Consider the following 14,468-nt stretch of genomic DNA (forward strand, 5'->3'; position numbering starts at 1 on the left):
AATATACGAAATACCTAAGGTAAAGTATTATATTCACTATACATACATGATATTTAGAGGATGAAATGAGTTCCTATAATATTTATGTTCCATTTCTTTAAGTGTGTTCATAAAGATATGAATTAACATTAACAGCCATAATCTACTGATCATAATGTAGGAGGATTTTTTTTCTCCTTTTCGCAATTTTTCAATTCCACTTTTTCAATCTCTTAATTATAAAAAAAATTATTTGATTAGCTTCTACATTATATCCTCTAGCAGGAAAAGACAACGACAAAGATATTGGATAATATGAATCTTGATTTAAAATACAAAAATCATATAAATGTAAATTTCAATGATTCCACAAATCAAATGTGGAAAGATAAATTAGGAAGATTAATATTGGCAAAGTGTATGTGTTATTAATAACATGTAAACAAGATGAAACAATAAGGAAAGAACAATCGATTTAAACGCCGATGTAGTTTGTCATTCACTGGTTGCGCCACCAGACTATACGTTTCGCAAAGTACAAACCATGAAAGGGTCCCGATTAAGAATCTTTTTATAGTGTCTTTAGGTCGTCAAATGATTGGTGATTGTCTATCGACGCTAATAAGAATGCGAGATTGCGTCTGTGTAGCTCTACTAATTAGTTTACTAAGGCTCAGTGTGACATTTTCATCGGTACAGTAAGTTGTTCAGAAGCGATTGCTCAGACGGGAACTGTTAATCATTTGCTTCTGTTATAACTGTAATTAGTTCGGACGAACATAATCGTTAATATATCGAATCACCGACATAATGGTAATTATCAAAAGGATCGTTGAACGCGAGCTATCCGACTATTAAATTTAATAACAGATCAAAGAACGTTAGTGATATGTAATTATGAAAATCGATCATTTTTTTGATGCAGTGTGACAAAGTTTGGGTGATCTCTTATTTAGTTGAAAATACTAATTTCCAATATATATTATAATTAGAAAATGAGGTTTTAATAAATGTGAATCGATTTTTCACTTTTCTAGGATGACATTCAACTTAGCAAGGATCAAATTTCACGTGAGTGTCGATTTCATAGCATAGCATAGTCAATTTTTTTATTGCATCCAACTTTTTCAAATCTTACGATATAAAGTTACTTTCCTGTTTTCTAAAATTTTCAACCTCGCAGAACTAAAAATGGGATTCGATGCATTCGATCCTGACAAAAAGGGAATCATCAGCACCGACTCGGTCGGTACCATTCTTGGAATGATGGGTATGAGAATACCAACTGATCAATTGCATTTGACCATTTCTGAATACGACCCTTTTGGTAAATTAACAAACTACAATGTTTGGATTCTTCGAAATTAAACAATCAACGTAAAACATATTGATCGTCTTCGTTTCGTAGGATCTGGAGAAATTGGTTTCCAAGAATTTTGTAGCCTGGCCTCCCAATTCATGGAGGAGGACACTGATATGGAGGCAATGCAGCAGGAGTTACGCGAAGCTTTCCGCTTGTACGATCGAGAGGGAAACGGTTATATTACCACAGATGTGTTTAGGGACATTCTTCATGAACTAGACGACGCACTATCTCCCGAGGAGTTGGACATGATCATCGATGAGGTGGACGCTGATGGTTCAGGAACGGTCGACTTTGAGGGTACGTGTAATGTACTAGAAATCCGTTTATTTAAACTCTTATCTGAAAATTTATACGAACTCAATGAGTTCAACGAGTTCAAAACGAATGGAGCTTTAAAGCTATATATGACATTAAACCAGACAAACTTAAGATGTAAGACGATATTAGAAATACAATAAGCTAGTTTAAAGAAATCATTGTGTTCAACAAAATCTAACTCACACGAATCAAACATAATCGTTAAAGACCACGATGTCGATGCGAAGTAAAACATAAAAGAAGAAAAAGGGTTCAGATAAATGGAGTTTTACCATAAACGAAAATAATATAGCGCGATTGTAAAAGCAATAGAGAGCTAGTTTATAATATACATTTTGCCGAGGCGAAACACATACATAAATTGGAGACATTTCCCAATATTTAAATTTCTTCTACAAAACACGTATTGAGTACAAGACCTTCAACAAATGTTCCTGTTTAAACCTTTAATTTAACTCTGGTATCAGACAACTCCTAATTTAATCTCATTTTATTACGAATCTCTATTGTGGAGAATGTAAAATATGATAAATTATTACAGTCATCTATAACTCAACAATAATATACGAGGATTAAAATCGCGCTGTATCGCTCTCGCCTGGTATATCGTAAAGAAATTTTAGACCAATCCGGTACAGAGATCATGTTACACTAAGAATTTGTAAATCAGTGTCGAACAAAGTTCGTTTCACGTTGCAGAATTCATGGAGGTCATGACAGGCTAAATTATCAGCTTGGCACGAGGCGGTCGTCCCTCGTGTTTGTCACCACGAAAACGCATACAAACGAGGCTACCGTCTGTCCTACACACGTGGAATATGCGATTTATCGAGACACTGTTGGCAAAGTATGATGTAAAAAGTTCGTAGGTGATGTCTATTAGGGAGGAGTAAGGGTAGATGCAGTTGAGAAAGTATTTTTGACGTGTGGGTCGCTTTTGGATTCACAATCGGCTAAAATGTATTTCTATCTATGCTGGGATTAAACGGATGAGTTTTCGCGGGTCTCTCGCGAGGCATAGTATGTATCTGGAAACAGGTTTATATCGACCGATATAAATTGTCGTTTCTACGTAATTATCACCGAGCAAAGTAGTTTCTAGTTTTGCTCATTATATGCCGACTAAGGGAAGATGAGAGATCGCGTGAAGCTTAGTGAAATGGAATTAGGTATTACTTATATTTAGAGATGAGTTTCTAATCTTTATACTTTGCCTACGAAACCTACGATCGTCTGTAACAGTCATAATACTCATAAACAATTGAGTATAATTGTAAAACCGTACATTTAAGATTAACGAAATTTACATAAGATTGTATGTATAATAAAAGTACAAAAAAATAGCAAACACAATTCGTGTAATTTATTTCTTCCTCTGTTATAATGTATATAATTGAATTATAAATTACATAATGCCATTAACACTTGGATTGCACAATTCTCCAATAAAGAAGAAAACTATTAACGACAAATCTTAATCCAATTAAAGATCCATTTATTTATTTGGACGTATACATTTATTTGGATTTAAATGAATATCCTAGGTTGAATATTCAGTCCCTTTTACGAGTTCTTAATATCACACAATACCCAATAATATTACCATTATCGAATTAAGTACCATTACCTCGAAATCATATTATAAGGAATGCTTAAATCCGCTCGTGTAATAACACGTGTGCCCTCGAGTAAATATAGTTTTAAAATTAGCCCGTGCTAAAGAGCGCGTTAGTCATGATCGTTGAAAGAGCAAGGAATTTTCGCTAGGAACTGAACAATGTGTTGTGAAAGATGAAAACCGGCGCTAATACCCTCGAAATATAATGGCTAGCTCTAGGTGCATATTATGAGTGTATAATTAGCTTCCTAAGAATACGACGGATACGTTTATTACGTCGAATTGTCTCCGAAGATTGTGCAGGATATCATCATGAGCCAACTTCGTCTATTGTCGTGCCGTTTTTTCTCGACACATTGATCATGAATCGCGAGTTATAGAGTCGCGGAAGCTCTAGCGATAAAGGCTAGTGGTTGAGAGATTCTTGCGAAACGAAGCTTTTACAGAATATAAAGGATTCTCCCTGCGGCGAGTTATTACGCTGGCGGTCGCGATAAATATGGTGAATACCGATCGATGATGTAATTTCACGTCGCGTGGATTGAATTATAAATAATTGAAACGTATCGAGGTTACTACAAAATTATGGTAAACAAGAGCATTGCGATGATTTGTTGGACATTGATATCTGTAATTACGCGTATGAGAAATAAAAAATTCTATATACAGTCGCCTCGGAAAATAAGTTAATGATCCCGTTAGAAGTTTAAATATAAGATAGTTAGTTTCCGAGGCAGCTGTATGTGATACCAAATTCACTCTTATTAAATTTCAGTGGAACTTTCATATTTATGTAGTCACGATTGTTGATAATTCTTTATAATGAACGTCAAATACGTAACGAGAGAAAACGAATCTTTTTCAATAAAATGTAGATGTAGATTGAAACCTCACAGGGGTTTAAATAATTGAATAAAAGAATAAATAAACTATCTGAAACATGATTTGGAATATCATAGTTAAATTTAAAATACTTCAATTCGAGCAATATATAAAAAAAGCCACCTATATGTTACTCCCATTTGAAACAGTGTTAATCTGACAATGGCAATGAAACGATCCAAGATAGAATAGCAAATTGAGTACGTTGCCTCGAATTTCACACAATTGAAGCTCCGCTTCCGTGGAAATGCAGAGTGGGGAGTGTCCTCGATGAATTTGAAAACCGCTAGAGTTCCTACGTAGATATTACCCGGTCAATCACGTGCCAGATCATCCTAATGTCCACATAAAACAGAAGTCCACAGCCAGAATCTGGTGCATACCCGGATAAACCGTCGATGCTGTCGTGTGTTAACAGCAGAGTTTAAAGTCGTGTATCTGATTATCATATCAACATGGTACGTTGTCATGAATAAAGATTCAACGTTTGAACATTATCAATATTCTAAAATTTTTTCTCATAACATTTTTTGAGTATATTTCGAGTTATTTTCTTTATTGTTCTTTTTTAAGATATTATGACAAGTGAGAATAATGAAAACAATACGTGATTTCAGGATGATCTGACCAAGGATCAAATTGCTCGTAAGTATTTCACTTCCATTTATTCGAATGGAAGGTTAAAACAATCGATTATTAATAAATAAGTCCTATATTTTACAGTGCTGAAAAAGGCCTTCGATGCCTTCGACCACGACAAGAAGGGTAGCATTGGTACCGACATGGTGGGTACCATATTGACGATGTTGGGCTACGAGTTGAGCGAGAAGACGCTAAAGGAAATCATTACAGAAGTAGACGAAGATGGTAAAAATATCTATCGCTATCTAAACTTTATCATTCAATAACTTCTCAACTACTAATCATAAACAAAACTAATTAATACCAAAGACAACTAGCATGCAAAGATAATTGCAAGTTCCTAATATGACAATCCAACAACTTGGCACATTAAATCATTTTTGTGCATCATCACGGTAGTAAACGAAGATAATAAGAAAATTCATCGCTATCTAAATTTTATCATTCAACAATTTCTCAATTAGTAAACTTAAACAAAATCAAATGACATATACCATAGACATTTAACAAAATTTTTATATGATAGTCTAACAATATGTCACACCAAACTCCATCTATTACAGGATCCGGACAATTGGAATTCGAAGAGTTCTGCACCCTTGCTGCCAGATTCTTAGTGGAGGAAGATTCGGAGGCGATGCAACAGGAGTTACGCGAGGCATTTCGCTTATATGACAAAGAAGGCAATGGCTACATAACAACCGCAGTGTTTCGTGACATTCTTCACGAGCTGGACGATAAATTGACACCACAGGAGTTGGACATGATGATCGAGGAGATCGACGCCGATGGTTCAGGAACGCTTGACTTCGATGGTAGGCGTTATCATAGAATTTATTAGAATTAGAATTTTCATAGCGTGTCAATCAATCTAATTACCAACGCAAACCTAGCTGTACCACGTCAGGAACAGTTAACGCAGGAAATTGTGTTGCACATTGAAAATTATAGGGAACGCTTCGACGTCGTTTGCTAAGAATCCATCAGTCTGGTCAATTAATTAAAGCTTGTCGTCTACCAAGTTCAAGCGTTTTCACTTCAGGCGAAAAAACGAAACGCGTTTATACACCAAACTTCTCTATTTACCGAGCAATCAGTTCTCTCATACGTTACACAGTTTGAGCAGTTATATTCCTGCTAGGTTATGTCACAGATTTCCGTGCATTTCGACACGATTGCAAGCCGGCACGTGATCTCATAAACTCTAATTTCTCGTTTTAGAATTTATGGAAGTTATGACCGGTGGTGACGAGTAGATTATATGGTGGATAATTAGGATGGACAGCGTGTACGATTAAACGCGACAACGATTGGCACAAATGCTGTTTCCCATCTGGATACCAAGGGCAAAGGGAAGGACTGGTCGACGTGTACAACGTGGTTTAAGATTGGAAACATTTCTGGTTACACTTTTCAATCAACCGCACTTCCAACGTCGATGTACGGCGAATAGCATTGCTAAAACCTCGTCGTAAGAAGAAGAGAATGAAAGAGAATGAAGTTAATAAAAATTCCAAAATAAAAAGAGACTTCTTAATTACAAGTGAAATACAGAATATACAGTTGTTAAACGTAATATTTTTTCGTAACCCTTAAATGATATGGCTAGCAACGAAAGCTAGTAAGTCCACCGTAGTTGCAGTTTTGTTGGTCGTATCGATTCAACGCCTGAATAATTGCAACCGGGTTTGTAGTCGGGGTATGTCGTTGGGAAGTTTTAACGGGGCTGCAGTGCGAGAAAGAGTACCAAGGAACCTGTAATTACCACTCGAGAAAAATTAAAAATTATGAAACAGCTTCATTAGCTTGCCGAATTTTTTTACTTACTGCTAATATATACTTTATTCGAGAGAAATGATTTGTTGTCGAAGATTAAATCGTTAAAAATTTGCATACTTGTATTAAAACAATGTATTAAAACAATAAAATTACTTTTTTGTACAAAGAATCGAGTCCTTATTACACATTCAATCCCACGTGGTTTTTGCGATTACATCCAGAATGATTTAAGTTTTTCATAAATATCGCAAAGCATTATTTACGCCCAGAAACGTGGTTGGTAATTATAAATTCGACGGTAAGCGACAATTAGTGAAGTAGAACCTGAACGTTAGCGGATATTAATGAACGTCAACATTCTTGGCAGCCATTCATTTAAATCGCGTCTACAAGTGCAAATTGAATTTTCCACTCACTCTTACGAAAAGCGCAAGTGTATGCTAATCTGATAAATTCCCTCTCATGTTCGCGTCAGTCCATATTTTCTTATCCCAGTTTATTTATTTACTCGCCACCGTCTGGTTACGATAATATTAATCGTTGCATCCATTTTCAAGTACAGAAAACACGGAAGCCTGTGAGATTCTTTATTTGGCGATCTATATCGGTTATCGTATTACAGAAGTAATTCTAATAGCCGTTCTGAAGGGAGGTGACAATTTTAAAGAAGTATATTCAGTGTGAAATTGTGTCATCGAGAGAAGCGTAGACGTTTCCTAAATTATTCGAGATCCTCACCTCGCACGATTTGAAGTTGGAAAAATTTATCACGGAGTTAATGTACTGTGTATCCGATACACTAGCCAAATTTCTAAATGTCACGAACCTGCTACATGAATTCGCACATGATTGAATTCGCGAAATCGCCTTCGAGCTCTGCAGGGAGTTCTATGAATGCTTTATCTATACAGTAAACCTCCTATGATAGAGAATTCAGAACGACGTAGTATAGTTTTCAATACACTCATCGTTTCGATCTTGGACACAAAGAACCTATTATTTTCCTATATGGTAGGACACTACAGCATCTCTTAAATTTCTGTGTCTGAACTTTACATTGCACAGTTAAAATTTGTCTCTATTGAAGTCTGGTTTATATCTTCAGACGATAAATATATTAGGTTGTCCCAAAAGTTTTTTTCCAGGAACAAAATGGATCATACATAATTCAATAAAATTATATAAAACAAAATATGTTATGCATCTACTATTTCCTCATAAAGCGAAAGAAACTTTTGGAACAACTTAATACTTCGCCGACTATGAATATTTTTACTGTTTTTACATTCTAATTATTTTAATATAAATCTGCTATTTCATTTACATCATATGCATTTCAGAATAAACTAGGTTAAGTGAAATTTGTTAAAGTTTTACAATAAATATAACGAGTAGATGTCCTAATATTTATGACCGGTAGACTATGTAACACACAAAATATGTTCATGAAAGGTGTCTACAGGTGCCCAAATACTTTCGTCAGCCACTGTAGGTAACAGAGAGAGTTAATTATAATCTCTGTGTTTCGAAGAGAGAACATTGCTATAATAATATAATCACTATGTTGTCGTTGATTCTCGGTTGAAGTCAAATCTACCGGAGTTAGGCTCGACGTTTGAGACTTTATGGAATTTCCTGTCGGAGATTGAAAGGGGCAATCGCGAGCAGCTGTTGGTGAACGGGAATTGGACCGACAGAAGTCATACCAAATCGGGCATCTGAAATGTCTAGAGATGTCATTATCTCGGCAACTCCCACGTTGCGAGGTAATAAGTTTCGAGTGAAAATCGTTAGTCTACTCTCAATAATACTTCCCCCTATATTCAGTAAACATAAACCATGTTATGGTTCTGTCACGGGACGAAATTGCTATGACCGAACCATACAACGAATTTCGAAATCGTGCGTATCCTGAGATTGTAGTTCGTCATAAATCATGACACTTTACATTTATCATGAAACGTATCCGCTTTTCCAATAGCCCTCCGGGTTTGAAAATTAGCAAAGTATCGGCCCCCTCGCGTATGACATAAACATCAATGTGGAACGATTAAATTGAGTTCCAATTGAAATTAAAGGTTATAGGAGAAAAGCACGATAAGTGCACTTTAGGCGATATTTTCATTTTGATGTCATTTTATGATTTAACAAAAGGATTTGTACATGACATAATTGGGAATAAGAATGACGTGTTAAATATAGATTTAGAAATTGAAGATAGTTGATAGGATAACGAAGATTTATGGAAGTCAAAAATATAATTATTAAGATATGTAATATTTTGAACAATTTGAAGTGGGTGAGAAGACAAATATTTAGTTCAAAAACCAAAAAGAGAAAGACAACTTTGGTATCATAGGATTGATTAATGGACGTAGCGAATTTTAAAATTTCTGTGTAAAAAATAGAACATGTGACGTATTATATTTCCCCGTAGTTTTCTTATTTATTTTAGTCTTATTTATTTTACATATAAATAGCATTATTTTAAAAATAATTGCAGCGAGCCGATACGAATTCCCAATTTCTCAAGTAAAAACAGGGCAACCAACGAAAAAAGAAAAATATTCGTAATTAATAGACAGTAATACTACTTTTATTATATATACACACACGCGCGTGCACATATAATTTTTAACGATACAATAAATTATCGATGGAAAATCAGTGGCGTAAATTGAAGTATATCAAGATTAGATGAAATAGGAGCAGCTTCAGGTTTTCCGTTGGAAAATTGCCACTTGCCACTTGCCACTTGCCACGCTACGGCTGAAAGTGACATTAATTCTTTATTTTAGATCTGTGTCTGCTACTAAACCCGCCTTATTCGATAATTTCAATAACGGATACGCGATTCGTGATATTTTTAATGGAAGAAATGTACCTTTCACTGGCCAAGCTCGACCAGGTGTTGGTGGCACGCTTGTACTAGCTAAAATCTATATTCTGGAACTATATTTCGTGAAGAACGAATGACACTAATTACGGGAGCGTGGAATTCATTAATATCCCGTCTACGATCAAGATAAGTCCAGCTCGAATAGTATTAAAAATAGGTCTAGGAATGTGGAAAGCAACGAAGACTAACTTAAATAATTTAAAAAAAGGTGGTTCAACGACCTTGTGTTACTGGATAATTGCAATTATAGATTTACCTGCGGAACGAATATCATTATCGTCAAATATATCACATTATAAAGACTAAAATTCAGCCATATTTCAATTATATATTACATATACGAGGTGAGAAAGTTATAACGTACTAAGCCATTTTTGTTGGTGTTTAATTTGGTCCAAAACGAACCAAATGGATTGCTGCAGGTAGCACCAAGACTTGGTCGTTATCGAGAGGTGGAATTGGAAGAAATATCGGAAAACTGAAGAGTTTGAAAAAGGAAAAATAATGCAATTATATTACTGTCATAAACTGGAGTAAAATTACGAGGCTCAATGATGAACGTTAATCTGTGTGTTAAATCAATGTACGGATTTTTAATGACGTTTTCAGTTTATTCTTGTAATTAAAATCACAAGATTACGAGACAAATTGGTCGAGACATCATTTACATCATGGTAAAAACTTGTCTAACAGCTACAACAATTCTTCGTTAGGAAGGGAGATTCTTCATGTTGATTTATATTAGATTATCCTAGTCAGCATCAAGAAGATGTAGTCACATTCTTATATGAAGACACAAATCAACATAAAAATCGGTTCTAAAAGCAAAAGCAAGTGTCTTGGTTACACGATCAAATTTAAATTCTTAAATTTTCCAATTTGCAAATATTCTTATTTTCCCCATGCTTATATTATATACAAATATCAACAAATCAAATAATGGTTTGCGCGATTAAATTTAACCGCAATAAAATATGATATGTATGCATGAAAGCGCACGAATGTGATGCGCTTGTCAAATTTTTATTACCCGCTGATCGAAGATTTTACTTTGTGAAAGTTTACGCGATTACCGCACATGGTACCCTGCTGCGACTTTTACTACTATAGTTTACCGATTAACCTGCTCAACAACTAGATTAATTCCTTCGGCATATCGGCGAACACAATAAACCGGAATTGTAACAAACCTCATGAAAAACTTTATGAGAGAATAGCATTGCATTTATGAGAAGAACGCTACGCGGTGTGGAATAATACTGGTAAAAAATTTTAATTAGCATCGCAAGAAATCTAGATATACCTCGGTCCTTATCGAGATCATGATTGATCTATCTGATAAACAAGATTCACAACCGGTTCCAGTTCGTCTGATACAAATAAATGTTCTTTCACTTGAGATCCTCCTTACGATAATTCATCTACCGATCAGGCAATCCACGGAGCAATAATTACATGTTTCGTATGAAATATCCAGGAGCGTAGGTTAATGAAATTCATAGCTTCCGTCCAAAGTGGGTAATATCAGTACTAAGATTTTCATTTGAAGTGAATTGATCCGCCAATTACACTTTATTTGTTAAACCAATTGTATTGGTATGAAAGCTTATCAAAAATAAATGATATTAACTGTAATAAAATGTGTTTGTGATACAAAATAAATAATGAGAGTATTGAGCAATAAAACAAGGTTGTAGCAGCGAAGTTATACGTAATACGTTAAGTTATTCTTATTAACATTTATCTATTACTTCTGTCCTTAATAGATCATTAAATCATTTGAACAAATATAAATATTATGGGACATTCTGAAATTAAAGTAAATGAAACGTGAAGGAACTTTCGCTAGTGATTATGTATCAAATCAATCGTTTAGCTCCTTAAAGTTCAAATTGCTAGATTTACAGTTTCGTTTTGAAATAAAAATTAAGAATTACTTCCGTAAAACGCTTTCTATAAAGACCATAAATCGATTAATTCGTTCTGCATAGGTCTACAAAGTTATAAGAGGTCCTAGGTGTCATAAAACCTGTAGCGCAATGATTCGTGACTTATAGAACCTCAGACGCCATGATTCGTGACGTGACCCACAGGACCCGGACGCCGTAAACCTTGGATGGTATTTAGAACTTTCAGTGTAACGGTCTTAGAGGTCATAAAACACGATGGCGAAAATCTACAATTTAGAGATCATGACGTCCAAGATTCTATAGGCATGTAATTATTGCGCTTCAAACCCTTATACAAATTATAACATTTGGAGATCTAAGAGTAAGTACATCAAAAGTGTACATATCGTTTGTAGAATCAGGGTATCTTACAATCTCATGATGATTCAGAATTTATTGTGTGATCCCAAGTTATTCAAGATCTGATCTCAAATTTCTAGTTTAATTTAATTAAATTTTTAAATTTTTAATTTGTCAATTTCAATTTTATTGAATTGCTACCTCGCAATTTTCTAGTTGGTTTTTAAATGGTTCATTTGAAAATTAACAGCTTGAACATTTTTCTTTTTAAAATTATAATATCTTTTTTCCTTGAACTAAATCCATATCTTTTATTAGAGTTTATATGAGATTCCTATATACATAATTGTATTTGCCTGCAAGGTTGCTTTCCTACAATTATCTGAGCGTTTCTAAAATGCTTATTAATTTCGGTATATTTATGCTTGACTGTTGGCCGAAGCTCACTCTGTGAAAGAGAAAGTAGGTGAAGGCTAGAACGAACGATTTGCTACAATTATTCGTAATCTTCGAGGTGTTACACTATGCTAACGAAGCAAATCCTCCGATGAGAAAGTGTTACCGCCTAGTAGGCGTTTGATTAACCGTCTGGTTGGGAATACCAATATTGGCAGTGCCAATTAGGTACACCAATTTGGCAATTCTATTACCTCATCATTACGAATAACTGCAGGATATCAAGAAATTGTTTGAGGAAATTAGGTCCATATCTAGGTGCATGCAGTGATAAAAAATTATCTTTTTCTCTCAAGTTACGTACATGTATAATTGAAGATCATAGAAGAAAAAATTAAGCATGTTCTTCACGTTTTACACAGAAGAAATTTTAAAATTCAATATGTCATCAATCAATTTAACATTACTCATTTCTCTCTTTGATATATAGCTCTGTAATTAGTATATTTCATCTATATTCCTCTGTAATTATTATAATTTCTCTAGTTGATATATTTATTTATTAAACATAAGTATATCTTTGTCACTTTCTTGAACATTTAAAAAATATTGATTGTCATAATATTATGCCATTAGTTCGTTATGAAACTCTGTAGGAACTTATTTTTACGAGTCTTTTTCCCAACTATGTAAGTATATTGAAATACTCCCTTTTAGCGGTCGAATAGCACTGAAATTAGAAAAATAATGAAAATTACGTTTTTCTCGCGTGATCTTTAATTTTAAAATGTCACTCTTTTTTGTTTCACGAACCATTTGAGTTGAATTTTAACATTTTTGGTACAGAATTCTGTATTCATATCAAGCATTCCGTGTTCCCGCGTTTATCGTGGTTCAAAAAGCTTAATCAGAATGGCTCCAAGGTTAAACTTATTATAAACTTTCATATGAGTTACAAGCCAAAAGATGCTTGATCATCACGATCCATATTATCCAGTTTCATATCTACGTATCATATTTTAATTTCTTATCTTCCCGCTTTTTCACCATGGAATTATTATGAAAATATCTCTTAGCCAACATATACTTTACAGGAAAGAAGAAATAAGAAATAAACTACAAGATGTAGCACAGCGTGGTACACGATAACACGTGAATCAGTCAGATCAGTTATAGGAATGCGATCGACTTGAAAGGAAAACAGACGATTAAGTAACGGTCTCGTGACATCATATACAACAAATTTGCATAGAGTTGCATCTAGCGGCAGGTAGTTATAGAATTACACAATATATATCGGTAATAGAGGTATCTGCTATAAACTTGGCTGCATTCCAGCGTCGTGATGGCCTTGATCGCGTTTCGTTGCGGAGTTCAATTTGTTTTAAGCATAGAAGGATCTCGTTGCAACAATCGAGACTCCGGTAGACAGCGTAGCAATCTTCGATCAGGGATACGTTAATTACATCTTATCGAGCTGGCGTTATTTTTCTTTCTCTTTGTAACTAGTGCCTCTCATAGTACGATGATATTATCTGATGCTGAACGTTGAATTAATAGCTGGTAAGCGGCTATCATTAGGAAGTTTAGCATACGATAGATTATTATATTAAAAGGAAGGCAGATAGGTTAGCCGTGTGCCGATCTATTCAACCGGAGGAAAAAACGTAAGGTCACTTATTTAATAGCTATAATTTTAGGATTATTAGACGCGTTTAAACGGCGTTGATACACAATCACGCAAGAAACGTTTCGTGGTTAGCTTAAATAATCGTCCATTCTATTTTAATAAAGTGACTTAATTCAGCGGCGGCGAACATTCGCTTATTTTTTACTCTCATTTTTATGCACCGTAACAATTTCCAAACAGGATCTTGGTCGAGTCGAACGAAATCTTTATATCGAAAACCGTTAAATAGTCTGTGTTAGCTACTTGTCATAATTTCTTCGTTCGAACGCGATATTAATTAACTAGATCGTTATTGGTACACTGAGAGCGTGTCCTTCGGCTCTCGATCTATCGAGAATAATTCAGATCTCCTTTTCGGTTTTAAAGGTAAAGTGAAAGATTGAATTCAATTAGAACCGTTCCGGTCAGGTTTCCACGTCTCTTTGGCGATACAATTAAATTGTTTAACGATATCAACGATCGACATGTTTAATTTCATCAACAGGCTGTGACAGAAACGCCCGAAGTTCATTTCGAGTTTCTTTGATTACAGTGATTTATTTGGACGTAGAATATTGGTCACAGTTACTTGAACGATATTTTACACCTTACTTCTCTTCTATAAAATCTAAGGAAGGTTTCTTTGAAATTCTTTATTGGAACGATGAACA

At 34.6% G+C, this 14,468-nt stretch overlaps 1 protein-coding gene across 3 annotated transcripts; it reads left to right on the top strand.

Moving 5' to 3' along the window:
• Positions 1-522: 522 nt before the first annotated feature.
• On the top strand, positions 523-6,569 carry LOC117208222 (troponin C, isoallergen Bla g 6.0201-like). 3 transcript variants are annotated; one of them, XM_033449202.1, is made up of 5 exons: positions 523-792; positions 1,017-1,050; positions 1,163-1,306; positions 1,388-1,642; positions 2,363-3,016. In XM_033449202.1, exons 1-5 carry the CDS (start codon positions 790-792, stop codon positions 2,386-2,388), a joined length of 462 nt encoding a protein of 153 aa, XP_033305093.1. In that variant the 5' UTR covers positions 523-789; the 3' UTR covers positions 2,389-3,016. The 3 variants fall into 3 exon arrangements, with proteins under 3 accessions (XP_033305093.1, XP_033305091.1, XP_033305092.1); XM_033449200.1 differs by lacking the exons at positions 1,163-1,306; positions 1,388-1,642; positions 2,363-3,016 and adding exons at positions 4,887-5,030; positions 5,369-5,620; positions 6,027-6,569 and having other exon boundaries at positions 593-792; XM_033449201.1 differs by lacking the exons at positions 523-792; positions 1,017-1,050; positions 1,163-1,306; positions 1,388-1,642; positions 2,363-3,016 and adding exons at positions 4,466-4,621; positions 4,781-4,808; positions 4,887-5,030; positions 5,369-5,620; positions 6,027-6,569.
• The last annotated feature ends 7,899 nt before the right edge of the window (positions 6,570-14,468 follow it).

This window comes from Bombus bifarius, unplaced genomic scaffold (genome assembly GCF_011952205.1).
Source record: "Bombus bifarius isolate JDL3187 unplaced genomic scaffold, Bbif_JDL3187 scf7180000008058, whole genome shotgun sequence".
Lineage (NCBI taxonomy): Eukaryota > Metazoa > Arthropoda > Insecta > Hymenoptera > Apidae > Bombus > Bombus bifarius.

Excerpts from the sequence above, each read along its gene's own strand:
- LOC117208222 (XM_033449200.1), top strand. Across the intron at positions 5,031-5,368 it reads TACAGAAGTAGACGAAGATG|GATCCGGACAATTGGAATTC; the intron begins GTAAAAATATCT and ends CATCTATTACAG. Across the intron at positions 5,621-6,026 it reads AGGAACGCTTGACTTCGATG|AATTTATGGAAGTTATGACC; the intron begins GTAGGCGTTATC and ends TTCTCGTTTTAG.